Here is a 14,444-nt window from a genome sequence, read left to right as displayed (position 1 = left end):
CAACATGGGAACAGGGTCCAGCTGAGGCGTTATGGATCCATGCTGAACAAGTTAGATGGTCCACTTTAACATATATTTTTAATAGTTTAGCAGGGTCCAGCTGAGTCGTTATGGATCCATGCTGAACAAGTTAGATGGTCCACTTTAACATATATTTTTTAATAGTTTAATTACTAGAACGATGCTCGTCAACATGGGAACAGGGTCCAGCTGAGTCGTTATGGATCCATGCTGTTCAAGTTAGATGGTCCACTTCAACACATAACATATATTTTTAATAGTTTGATTACTAGAACGATGCTCTTCAACATGGGAACAAGGTCCAGCTGAGTTGTTATGGATCCATGCTGAACAAGTTAGATGGTCCACTTTAACATATATTTTTAATAGTTTAGCAGGGTCCAGCTGAGTTGTTATGGATCCATGCTGAACAAGTTAGATGGTCCACTTTAACATATATTTTTAGTAGTTTAGCAGGGTCCAGCTGAGTCGTTATGGATCCATGCTGAACAAGTTAGATGGTCCACTTTAACATATATTTTTAATAGTTTAATTACTAGAACGATGCTCGTCAACATGGGAACAGGGTCCAGCTGAGTCGTTATGGATCCATGCTGTTCAAGTTAGATGGTCCACTTCAACACATAACATATATTTTTAATAGTTTGATTACTAGAACGATGCTCTTCAACATGGGAACAAGGTCCAGCTGAGTTGTTATGGATCCATGCTGAACAAGTTAGATGGTCCACTTTAACATATATTTTTAATGGTTTGATTAATAGAACGATGCTCGTCAACATGGGAACAGGGTCCAGCTGAGTCGTTATGATCCATGCTGTTCAAGTTCGATGGTCCACTTTAACATGTATTTTTAATAGTCTAATTAACTAGAATGATGCTCGTCAACATGGGAACAGGGTCCAGCTGAGTCGTTATGGATCCATGCTGAACAAGTTAGATGGTCCACTTTCAAAGTCGATCAAAGAATATTTACTGTGCGAAGGCCTCTGTCCCACATCCAGGTGTACATTGATGTTAGAATTGCACTACTGACTACACATACCAAATTTCATTACAGTTCAAACAAAAAGGACTGAGAAATGGCCATCAATAGCTTTTTCAATATGGCTGACGTGGCTTCCTCTGAATGTTAGTGTATTCAAAGCTGGTCCACTTCACAAAATACATAAAATGAGCATGTGTTTACCATGATGAAAACGAGTACGACAAGGATTGATATATTTCAAGTCCTTCAAACATCATGTTTTTTGTCCGTTAGTTCAAATTGGGGCTGGTCAGGTAGCCTCGTGGTTAAAGCATTCGCTCGTCACGCCGAAGACCCGGGTTCGATTCCCGACATGGGTACAATGTGTGAAGCCCATTTCTGGTGTTCCCTGCAATATTGCTGGAATTTTGCTAAAAGCGGCGTCCTCACTCATTCACTCACTAGTTCAAACTGATGACATATACCACTGTACCAACATCATGATACATACCACTGTACCAACATCATGATACATACCACTGTACCAATGTCATGGGACATACCAATGTACCAATGTCATGATATATACCACTGTACTGTCATGATACGCCTAACCAAAGACAGCCTAATGTTTCAGTGCCACACATGACTTTAATTAATGTACAGACAATGCCATGATGATTTTTGTATGTTTTGATCCCCTTGGCCATAAATCCAGATAACTCCACTCAGAAATAATGGTGGCCATCAAGAAGAATCTACAAGAAACTCATTGTTTTAATTCTTGATTTATCTGTTTGTATATATCTGTTTGTAAATCAGTTGACCTTTTTGCAAGATGTCAGGTCAGTGAACTAACCTCTCCTAATAAGGCAGGTCAAAGGTTAGATACCTCACACCTCCTGATGGAGGAGGCCAAAGGATGCAGAGCACATGCCTATCAAATAATATTATCTGACAATAGTTACACATTTGATGATAAATTCAACATTTATAAATTGGGTTTGTGTTCAGCATCTTGTAACCCATGACATTCCAGTTTTCCTATCTACACTGTCAATTAAAAGCTGTGAGTAGAAAGACATGACCCTTCGCTTGTAGAGCAAGGTCGACCTTCTGCTGCCTACGCAAGTCAATTGGTAGGTTGTCAATGTCCATGTCAGTGAGTTTATTGACACTGGTGCTTAGTTATCACAATTTCCTAGTCATCTCCACCACTATCATCACCTTCGTCATCATCTTCATCATCACCTTTGTCGTCATCATCACCACCACTATCATCACCATCATCATCATCATCATCACCTATGCCATCATCGTCATCATCATCCTCATCACCTATGCCATCATCATCATCACTATCGTCACCTATGCCATCATCATCATCATCACCTATGCCATCGTCATCATCATCATCATCATCATCACCTCCATCATCATCATCATCATCATCATTGGCAAGCATTTACTATACCTATAACTTAGTGAAAACAAGCCATCATACAATTCATACTTGGCTATATAGAGGACGATGGTGGGAGGCAGTTTCTTCACAATTTCATATTGATCTGCTTTTGTAATACTGGAGCTATTTTCTACATATGTGAGGAGAATATGATTTACATTGTTCATAGTTGCACATTGCCTGTTGCACGCAGACCTGATCAAAGAGAGTTGCAGCAGGGAGACTTTATTGACCCATTCTACCAAGAAAAATATTAGATTATAGTGCTCCACAAACTGCACATTGTAGACAGTCTCTGCAGTACATGTTAATATCCCTTCATAGTTTCCTTGCAACATCATCAATGCCTTCATCACCATCATCATCAGCATCAGCATCATCACCATCACATCACCATCATCACCACCATCACCACCACCATCATCATCATTACCATCACCATCATCATTTGCAGAGCAAAAATAGTGTCCTTAATAATAATTGTAAGTGAATTGTGTTTAATGCAGTCGTAATCTGTAAGTAATCTTGTGAGTGAGATGGGTTTAATACAGATTTTGATCATCATCGTCATCGTCATCATCATCGTCATCATTGTCATCATCATTGACAGAAATAAGATACAAACACTTGGCCCGAACTGAAATACATCTTAGTCATTTCACCCCTACCACTCTAGATAGGACTGATGTGACTGGGCTCGGAGCTGCACTGCGAGGACGCCCTCATCCCAGGAGGCTCTCCCAGCGTCTCCATATTCATTCCTCTGCCTGCTGGCTCCACGACGCTACATTTGTCAACCCGAACCAAGTCGGCCTCTTGTTTTTTACTGTTTCAACCTTCTTGTGACTGTGAGAAGCGAGCTATTTATTCATCTGTCTCTCTGACAAGGCGTCCCCAAAACAAGTTCTCTTTCGATCGATTTCACCAACAAAATTATTTTGGCTAAAAGATTATCCGTCTGCTGGTTGTGGCGCCCCCACTGCCTGGCATTCTGCGAGAGCGAGTGAAGAGGTTTAACCATGTCAATCTCCCACGATGCCATGGGTTAGGGAAGGAATCCACGGTTGGCTTAATTGTGAAAGGGATACAGATTAAAGGAAGCCCTTCGTGTTGATTGTACTCCGAGTTGGAGGAAAGAGGCGGGGTTGTGGTGGCGGCAGGGGGGGTTGGCCGGTAGATGGGGTGGTGGTTGGGAGGGTGGTGGCAGGTAGATGGGGGTGGTGGTTGGGACGGTGGTGGCAGGAGGGTTATGGCAGGATGGTGGTAGTTTGGAGACAGGGAGGGTGGTGGCAAGTAGATTGGGCTGGAGGATGGGAGGGTGGTGCCAGGTAGATGGGGGGTGGAGGATGGGAGGGTGGTGGCAGGTAGATGGGGGTGGTGGCAGGTAGATTGGGGGTGGTGGCAGGAGGGTGGTGGCAGGTAGATGGGGGCTGGAGACTGGGAGGGTGGTGGCAGGTAGATGGGGGGTGGAGGATGGGAGGGGGGTGGCAGGTAGATGGGGGGTGGTGGCAGCAGGGTGGTGGCAGGTAGATTGGGGCTGGAGGCTGGGAGGGTGGTGGCAGGTAGATGGGGGTGGAGGATGGGAGGGTGGTGGCAGGTAGATGGGGATGGTGGCTGGGGGGTGGTGGCAGGTAGATGGGGGGTGGAGGATGGGAGGGTGGTGGCAGGTAGATGTGTGGTGGAGGATGGGAGGGTGGTGGCAGGTAGATCGGGGCTGGAGACTGGGAGGGTGGTGGCAGGTAGATGGGGGTCGGAGGATGGGAGGGTGGTGGCAGGTAGATGGGGGTGGAGGCTGGGAGGGTGGTGGCAGGTAGATGGGGGCTGCAAACTGGGAGAATGGTGGCAGGTAGATGGGGGGGTGGAGGATGGGAGGGTGGTGGCAGGTAGATGTGTGGTGGAGGATGGGAGGGTGGTGGCAGGTAGATGGGGGCTGGAGACTGGGAGGGTGGTGGCAGGTAGATGGGGGGGTGGAGGATGGGAGGGCGGTGGCAGGTAGATGGGGGCTGGAGGCTGGGAGGGTGGTGGCAGGTAGATGGGGGGGTGGCAGGTAGATGGGGGGGTGGAGGATTGGAGGGGGATGGAGGATGGGAGGGTGGTGGCAGGTAGATGGGAGGGTGGAGGATGGGAGGGGGGTGGAGGATGGGAGGGTGGTGGCAGGTAGATGGGAGGGTGGAGGATGGGAGGGGGGTGGAGGATGGGAGGGTGGTGGCAGGTAGATGGGGGGTGGAGGCTGGGAGGGTGGAGGCAGGTAGATGGGGGGTGGAGGCTGGGAGGGTGGAGGCAGGTAGATGGGGGGTGGAGGCTGGGAGGGTGGAGGCAGGTAGATCGGGGCTGGAGACTGGGAGGGTGGAGGCAGGTAGATGGGGGGTGGAGGCTGGGAGGGTGGTGGCAGGTAGATGGGGGTCGGAGGATGGGAGGGTGATGGCAGGTAGATGGGGGCTGGAGGATGGGAGGGGGGTGGAGGATGGGAGGGTGGTGGCAGGTAGATGGGGGGTGGAGGATGGGAGGGTGGTGGAGGATGGGAGGGAGGGTGATCTTGACTGGGATAAAGATGATGACGGTTGTTACACCGTTTGTGGTGTTCACGGTGGTTGTAGTTGTGGTGTTCGTGGTGGTTGTAGTGGTGGTGTATGTTTGTTGCTGTATCGGTGATGATGTTGCTCCTTACACCAGCTGCGGATGCTGACAGTGACAGCAATACAGAGACTGAGGTGGCACAGCTACAACACCCGACAGGGGTCCACACAGAAGGACAAAGGTTTAAAGACCTCAGTACCTTCATTAAAGCAAATGAAAACAAATCCTCAAACCCAGCCTCATCAGCCATTCAACATTCAACACTCTGCTCTTCGAGAGGACTTGTGTTCTAAAAATACCCAAATATAAGCCAATTAAAAGGTTGTCTATAGACAAACTCAATTTAGCGACACGAGAATCCAATACGAGTCTCCAAACCCATTTTGAATATCACTAATTCATGGCCGACTCAGACATGGTAGTTATGAGCAATGAAATACACATTAACACAATGTATTACCCTGTCTGACACCACGCTGATTTGTCAGGATCATCTGTCCAAGGTCCTGGACAGGTATGGGCACTCTACCGCTCCACTGAATCACCACCCTCTGATGCTGAGCCAATTATAAGGGTATAATTCTCATATTAAATAACAAATACAACTCTATCATATTTGTTTGTTGTTTAACACCGCACTCAGCAATATTCAAGCTATATGATGGCTGTCTGTAAATAATCGAGTCTGAACTAAACAATCCAGTGATTGACATCATGAGCATCGATCCATGCAATTGGGAAACAATTACATGTATCAACCAAGTCGGCCAGCCTGACTATCCGATCCCGTTAGTCGCCTCTTAGGAAAAACATGGTCGCCTCTAACGGTAAGCATGGGTTGCTGAAGACCTGTTCTACCCCGGATCTTCACGGGTCACACAGTTCTGTAAGGTGTCTACTGAGGCTGTATAGAGAAGCTCAGCCTTAAATACAAAAATTAGGTGTTGTGTCCAAAAACTGTATGCGCCCATAATTAATTTTTAAAATGAAATAACAAATACTAATACTTGACACAACGTCAATAAAGTCATCTTATTTCTCTGAAACCCAATTCAGTTGCTATGGTGACCACATCCCCACCCGTTCTGCCGTTTTTCCCTGAACCTTTGTCAATACCCTTGACCCTCGTATAATCCAAGTCGTGTAGTAGGTGGGTGGACAGGTTTGTCTTCAGGTAAGTCAAGTGAGTGAGTTAATATTTAACGTGGCATCGGCATAATTTCGTATAGCGACGGTGATAAGTCAAGCTAACATGACATAATCAGACGAAAACAGAACTGACACATGCATGTTCTTTGGACTTAATTCATAAAACAAAAATCGTAGTATTTTTTTAAATGACAAGTTTGAAATTTTTCCATTCAGGCATGCTATTCTTCAAGTAAAATATTATCGGTAAAACAGTCAGTAATTTGATCTATCCATCAATTATTGTTTTCTTAACACCTTAAAGCACATTTGATGCACGAATAATCAATTACAAATCAACTGAACTGCCAATTGCATTTCATTTTTTCACCTAATTCATTTCTTAAACTAGAAAAATAACTGAATTAAATGTTACATTTAAAATGTGTTGAATGTTTTTCTTGAAATTGTTTCCCTGGAGCATAGAATTTTGGAAGTTTTTCCCTAACAACTAATTTGATTTAATCAACTGAAAACAGTAATTTCCCAAAGTAATATTAACCCTCTAAGTGTTATGATATTTAAAGGACAAACTTGAAAATACCAAGAAAATTAAGGCATGTGACTGGGTCAACAACCTTTCTCAGAGAATATCAGGATTGACATTTATAAATGAAAATTGTTAATAGCCATGTCTTCATGGGGAGGGAAAACTACTTTATCGACAAGGACAGGTAGACTGATTAACAACTGAAATGTAATTCACGACAATACTTGCCCTATGATCTGCATGGGGGAGGGACCCACAGTGATGATGCTAGGGGTGAAATGATACATACGTATCCTGATACATAGGTCATGACATGTATCGCAATATTTACATCAAATTGTGTAGAAACTTGTTACCATAAATATTTCAGAGCAGGTTCGAAAGGAACATCTAGCTGTAGACTCATGTTCGTAGTGGCTATGCTTTGACTGACAAAAAAACTGAGGCCATTTAAATAGCAGTAAGTCATTTCTCTTAGCAAAAGTATCATGACATCATGAGCATCGATCCACGCAATTGGAATACGATGACATGCATCAACCAAGTCAGCGAGCCTGACCACCTGATCCCGATAGTCGTCTCTTACGACAAGCATAGTTGCCTTTTACAACAAGCATGGGTTGCTGGAGACCTATTCTACCCCGAATCTAGTGAGAAAGGGTTTAAGCAATATTCCAGGAAGAGCATAGACTTGGCACAAGGAATGGGTTCACACATTGTCCATTGGATTCTGGGTAAGAATTTAGGTCCCGAGGAACCTCAGGGTCAACTAAACAGATCAGGTGGTCAGCCTCAGTGAACCGATTGATGAATGTCAATCACATGATATCAATCACTGAATTATCTGGTCCAGATTAACAACAGACTGTTGTCATATTGATGCAGTATTGTTAAGTGAAGCATTAAACAACGAACAAGGTAAACACATTGTCCCCTCGGGTTTTCAGGGTGACCAGCTGAAGCTTCAGCCACAGCTCCCTGTCTATTCCATGTTCCATCACTTACAGACAGCAGCGACTGGATAGATGTGCACCACTAGATAGATGTGCACCACTCGATAGATGTGCGCCACTAGATAGATGTGCACCACTAGATAGATGTGCACGACTAGATAGATGTGCACCACTGCATTAAGGAGTCACACATTAACATCTGCCATTTTCTAGAAATAAGGAAACAGTGGTTATGGCAATTTGAAATGAATGATTTGAGATAATCTTCCAGAAAATGTCAGCCTCATCCAGAAATATTTCAACTTTTATCATTCAACAATTTGCTATTTAACCACATTATCATAACACTATTCCAACAGTGACATCAATGCCACAGCTACAATGGACTACAACAGCCATTACCATCCAACATAACTGTCCCACAAATGTTCATACACTTAACGACAGATCGCGCGCTGTAAAAACATGCAGCCTCTCTGGAAGCGTACTATCGACCACATCGTTCAAACTGTTACATATTTTCATATCGTCAGCCTTAATAAAATGCAAATCTATTGACAGCAAGCCACGACACAATGCTGAATGACAAGTAGGCTCACACAATAATCAAATTTCCACGAACTCTTTGTCTACAGCGCCCTCTGGTGTAGGTTTCTCAACAACGATAATGTCTGCCTTGTGCAGGTGTTAGCATGTATAAGCTTACAATAAATTGTTCAAAATGTTTTTTTTACGAATATAATTATTGCTGTTTTATGATTGATTTCTATGAGTGTCTTCAAGGTAATGTGCAGTAAATATTGTCTATTCTGTGGTGTGTAATATCATCTGGGTGTGGGTGTGTTCAAGGGTCAAGTCAGGGATTGACTTTTTGTCCTGGTCTGTTAACACCCCATATGTTGTACTGTAATACCGTATTCAACGTAATAAGCGCCCCGCTCTAATAAGCGCCCACGGCGACATTTGCTAAAATATTGGCTAGTGAACAATCCCAATTAGCACCCCTTCCAATTGATCAATGTACACAAGACTTATTTATTCGCGTATAATACGCACTCGTGTGTTATATGCACCCTTAATTATGGGCATTTAATTCTGGAAAAATATATCTGTCGTACATAAACATTTCAGGCTGTCAGCATAAACCACCATGTCTGTTCAACTCTGTTTTTTCCACCAAAATAACATTCTAATAAGAGTCCCCTATTTCTAATTTTGAGAGCGCCCTGGGCACTTATTACAGTAGTTTCCATGTTTCAAAAGAGTCTACATTCATAAATGAGCGAGTTTTTTGTGTTTCACGTTGCCTTAAACCGTATTTCAGTAACATGACGTCATGTATACTTCACATGGTAGAACAGTCTTAGAAAGGTCTTAGATTTTTACAACTTTGTCAAAAAACCAAGGATCATAATCAAGGCAAATCAGGAATTTAAACCCAAATTGAGAGGATCCTGACACATGCAGGGGATGCAACTCCGCACAACATCATACTGCAGTTATTTGCACAAGGGGAATACCTTTAACTAGACTAGGTACTGGTATCCAATAAGTATGGTTTAAGTGATGAGGATCCGATGGTCACAATGGAGTCTGAATATGTGAGGGAGGAGTTTTTAAATCAGCATTATTTAAGTTATATAGTGACGGATTGAATATGTTTACTGAAAGGATGGATGACCCCAAACAGAGACTAGTCTACACGTTTCCAGTTGTGAAGAGTAACACACTTATCCCACATACTGGCAAAAACATCAGAATAGAAACTGTTTTCATGACAACCACTTCTGAATACCAAAATATAAATGGTTGCTATAAACACAAAACACATCCTGAAAAAATCCTTCTGAAAGAAAAACCCCAACATTTTTCGAACTTTTTTAATTATTGAAAAATCAACAAACACCAAAAAGGGAGTGATAATTTTAGGGATGGAGATCTTTTTCTGCTTTGTATTCCTTCTTACAGAAAATGGAGAAGCTTGTCAATAAGCTATTTAAGAAGTGACATTCCACATGACATTAGTAGCCTAGTGGTTAAAGCCTTCGCTCGTCACGCCGAAGACCCGGGTTTCGAATCCCGACATGGGTACAATGTGTGAAGCCCATTTCTGGTGTCCCCCGCTGTGATATTGCTGGAATATTGCTAAAAGCAGCGTAAACCAAACTCACTCACTCACTCACCACATGACATTAAGACATATATTTCAAAGTCTAGATGAAATAATTTCCATTTTAGTGTGGAACTTGGAAGACACAGTTTCGCTCTGCTGAACGATTCCACGATTTCTGTTTAGGAATACCAGGTGATGTTAATATGTGACCGATATGCCACTATAAGAAGAAAGTACCTCTGGCCATATTACACTGAAAATCGATCCCTAATACAATTCACACAGCTAATGCAAAGAGGTGATGGTCCTGTCCTTCATAATGTGGGGGGGGCGGTCTGGTAGCCTAGTGGTTAAAGCGTTCGCTCGTCACGCCGAAGACCCGGGTTCGATTCCCGACATGGGTACAATGTGTGAAGCCCATTTCTGGTGTCCCCCGCCGTGATATTGCTGGAATATTGCTAAAACGGCATAAAACCATACTCACTCACTCACTCATAATGTGGGTGCGTTCTCAGCACAAACATACAAATTAAGAAACACCTACTGTATTCGACATAATAAGCGCTCAGGGCGCTTTCAAAATTAGATTGAGGGGGCTCTTATTAGAATATTATTTGGGTGAAAGACAACAGAGTTGAAAGATCGTAAATTTCATGGTTTATGCTGTCAGCCTGATATGTTTATAAACGACATATATTTTTCCAGAATTTAATTTCCCATAATTAAGGGTGCATATAACAAACGTATTATCCAAGAATAAATAAGTCTTGTGTACATTGATCAATCGGAAGGGGTGCCAATTAGGATTGTTCACTAGCCAGTGTATTAGCAAATATCGCCGTGGGCGCTTATTAGAGTGGGGTGCTTAATACGTCGAATACGGTAATACCTTTTATCATTAAAGAAATTGTTACATATACATGTACCTTACCACAGCATGCGTGATTTATCATGTTATATAAATATATCATGGACCAGTAGAATGTTATTGAAATAAATTGTCTGCCTGTCTGTCTGTCTGTCTGTCTGTCTGTGTCTGTAGAGTGATGTGTCTCTGTGTCAGCTATATGATGGCAGTCTGTAAATAATCGAGTCTTGACTAGACGATCCAGTGATTGACATCTTGAACATCGATATACGCAATTTGGATATGATGACATGCATCAACCAAGTCAGCGAGCCTGACACCTGATCCCGTTGTTCGCCTCTCATGACAAGCATAGTCGCCTTTTACAGCAAGCATGGGTTGCTGAAGACCTATTCTACCCCGGATCTTCACAGGGACTATAGAGTGATGATTGTCACTGACAGTCATTATATCATTCATATACATGAACTACCCAAGGGATCTCGTCATCACATCAAACTACTAAGGACGATTGGCATCCTTGGGAAAAAATAGACAAGCATTTGCGAAGAAGAGCTGTCTAGAATACTCAGGAGAGATCTATTTTATTTAATGTTTTATTGATCCCCTCCACCCAAATGTCAAAAGACAACAAAAATTGGGTAGGAATAAACATCCTTTAAATTGAAACAGTATTTGGAATATTTGTTTTAAAAATCAAGAATGGGGGGAATTAAAGAAGACAGGCAAAACACTCCTGTTCTTCTTACAGGAAACAAATCTCAACGCTCCCCAACAAATGTCTGGCCTAGCATATTGTTATTTGAATAACAATTATTTTATACAGCATCTTACACACTTAATCTTTAATACAAAACAAACAAAAATCAAAGAGTTATCTTATTCTATAACAGTCTTAAAAAAACAACAAAGAACAACAAATAAGGATCTACAATTATTCCAATCACAGAACAGACAAATATCCGACTGTACAGGTAAGAGATGATTATTGCTACAGATTGACTTGGAAACAGAGTTTCCCCAGATGGTATTTGTTTAAAGAAACGCAAGACAGTTTACCTGTATTTCGAGCTTTGACTTCGCCGGGATTCCAAAATTCGGTCAAAGCTAAAGCTTCGGCGCCGGCCTCTATACTCCATGGTTGTTGAAGAATGGAACTCCAGGCTCTCACAACAAACAACAACTACTCACAATGGCCAACTGACAATACAAGTGGACAGTGGTCAGTGAGCAACACTGTAAATATTCAATATTTGTTGCCCACACAACCAACTAAATGTTCGCATATATCAGCAATGGAGTCTACAATAACAATGGAATGATGTTGTTAATTGTAGTTGTTTGTTGGCTCCAAAATGTACGACAATACGTGTTACTGGTTAAACGTTGACTGATGGGATAATTGTCAACAAAATTCTCCATAATTCTCCATAATCATCCGTTCTGCGTCCATCCTTGTTCCTGGTACAAGATTACATACTCAAGTACAAACGACTGAGACTTTTGAATGACAAAAAACTATAGTCCTCCGAACTGTATATTAATACCAGCATCCTCTTCACACACAAAACCATCATGGTTGAAATACGACCTCAGAAAACGGTGCTGCCCTGAAATAGCCTGTGATTTGAGTCTAATTTCATTGACGATGCAACTTTCAAATGTCACCTACAGAATCGCAGCAATTTGCCCGTACAACGTTGTCATAAAAGAAACACTCATCACGTATATGTCCCTCACATGTCAATCCACTCATTTTCAACCACTGCTAAAACATCTGCAAAATGTCATTCCCTTTTAGAACCGCTTGATTGTTCATAATGAAAAATATTCAACGAGCACAATCCTGTGACCCTGTTCTCCTTGCTAATATGGGACACTTATATGTTCCGACAAGTTGAAAACTCCGCCTTCAAAATTAAGAGGTTAAAAGGTCAAGGTCACATGATTTTCAATGATTGCAGGAAAGCCTTTGAATGAACTGTGATTGCGTATATATCCTTGCTCAAAAAGCAAGAATTCCTTTACTCCAACCAGTAGAGAAAAAACGTCACACTGCGTCAAACGAAACCTTACAAAGACAACAATAGCCTGTTTTTCGCTTACTTGTGCAGAATCGAAGGTTGCCTACTTTTCACGTCTGATACAGCTGAAGAAAAGCTGTCCCTTAAGCCTTCAATTTACCTCCAAACGAACCAATTTACAATCACCAAAACTTGTTAATGATACACCACCTCCATCCAAATCTGGCCACAGATTATCTGAAGGAAACTTTACGTTGACAACCTCGGTACAAAAATATTATTCATTTCCAAGGTCGTGGATTCCGACCATACAGCTGTAGAGTAAATTGCAGGGATTTCTTCTTAATGATGTTTGTCCGATGTTTGTCACAGAACGAATTAACACCGGGAACCGAATGCACTGATGAAGGAAAGCCAGATAAAATGTCACCGTAATAAATCACGAAAACTGCCCATTTACTCCCGAACAGTCTGCCCTGGATCTAAGACTTTTGTATCAACCCTCCCACACCATTACCGGAACATACATAGAAACTCATGGTACAGCAACATTAATGTACTTTTCAGACAAAAGAGTTCACATAACCATACGATGACATTCAAGACGCAACAACATACAAAATCTACTTTAACCCTGAGACAAAAAGGATGTATTTTATGTCTGTGACTGCAGCAAGATGCAAATATGTTTCCATAGTACATGGCCGACTGGGATATTTTAACTTATCGATTCCAACAGTTCAAGTTCTCCAATCAATATGTAAAGAAAGCTATTACAGCCACGTTTCAATTTCCAGTCCTGTCTCCTAGTGACACTTGCATCAAGCAGGACAAAAAAACAACAGCAGGATTACCGCAGGATTACCGCAGGATTCTAGAAATCCCAAATCTGTTTTTCATGATCCTGAAATCCAAACTGCCAACATATCCACATGAAAATCATCATTTCTTGCAGGAAGTGAAACAGATTTTCCTCATACAATCCTTCAATAAATACAAAATCACACTTTAAAACCATGGAGTATTCTGTAGTCCATTTATCTCTGAATTTGTGACGCCATGTCAATAAGCCAGTCTGCAGATAATAACAGAAAGCTCGATATTGTGTTGAGAATCGACGCAGGTGATCGGCAATCAGTTTAGATTACAAGATTCCGTAACACGGATAACTTGTGACATACGCATTTCTTGTGCCTGTCAACGATGTTAATGGCCACGTCAATTAACGTGTGACAACAACATGGCCTCTCCGCATGCATTGCCCACACAGGAATTGGTATCATCAATTTCAATTCCATACTAAAATCTGTAACTTAATAGCATGCAGAGACACTAAGGATTTTGTGCAGAATTCAGCTTTAAGAGGAAAAAAATCGGACAGTTGTGTCGGGTAACATTTTCCTCAGAATCTAACAGGTGCCCCCCTAATATAAAGCATATTTTGTTGATAAGGGTTTTTCTTAAATTGTGCATCAAATTAAAAACCTTATTTTAATCTGAATTAGATTCTGAAATGAAAACTTCTTTTTGTTTGTGATTCTAAAATGGAATGCTTGAAGATTTGTCTCCCGATTGTTGTGTTATAATGAGGTATGTTATTTGACCAGGTGCAATGATTGAAAGGTTGTTGATCACAAGACTTCCTTATCAAAAATCTAATAGCCATTTCACTTATAGGCACAGCTTCTGTTTAGAACAAAGCTGACAGGGGATAAGATGGGTGCCAAGATTAATTAGAAAAGAATTAATACCCTGTCAATCAGATGAATGATTACATT

The 14,444-nt window shown here is 41.9% G+C and overlaps 1 protein-coding gene across 10 annotated transcripts in view; it reads right to left on the bottom strand.

Annotated features, from left to right (window-relative positions):
* The window catches only part of LOC124144419 (rap1 GTPase-activating protein 1-like), a 345,341-nt gene that overhangs the window by 127,850 nt on the left and 203,047 nt on the right, over positions 1-14,444 (bottom strand). Inside the window, exon 1 of one of the 10 annotated variants that reach the window (XM_048402796.1) lies at positions 11,702-13,745. The exons of the other annotated variants lie outside the window; for them this stretch is intronic. Within the exon in view, the coding sequence (XP_048258753.1) occupies positions 11,702-11,781 (80 nt within the window). The 5' untranslated portion in view covers positions 11,782-13,745. Of the gene's footprint in view, positions 1-11,701; positions 13,746-14,444 lie in introns of those variants that run through there. 10 annotated transcript variants of the gene reach the window in all.

Source organism: Haliotis rufescens, unplaced genomic scaffold, assembly GCF_023055435.1.
Source record: "Haliotis rufescens isolate VD_foot unplaced genomic scaffold, xgHalRufe1.0.p SCAF_29, whole genome shotgun sequence".
Classification (NCBI taxonomy): Eukaryota; Metazoa; Mollusca; class Gastropoda; order Lepetellida; family Haliotidae; genus Haliotis; species Haliotis rufescens.
Note: the sequence above shows the minus strand (reverse complement) of the source record. Positions and strands in the feature narration are given on the sequence as shown.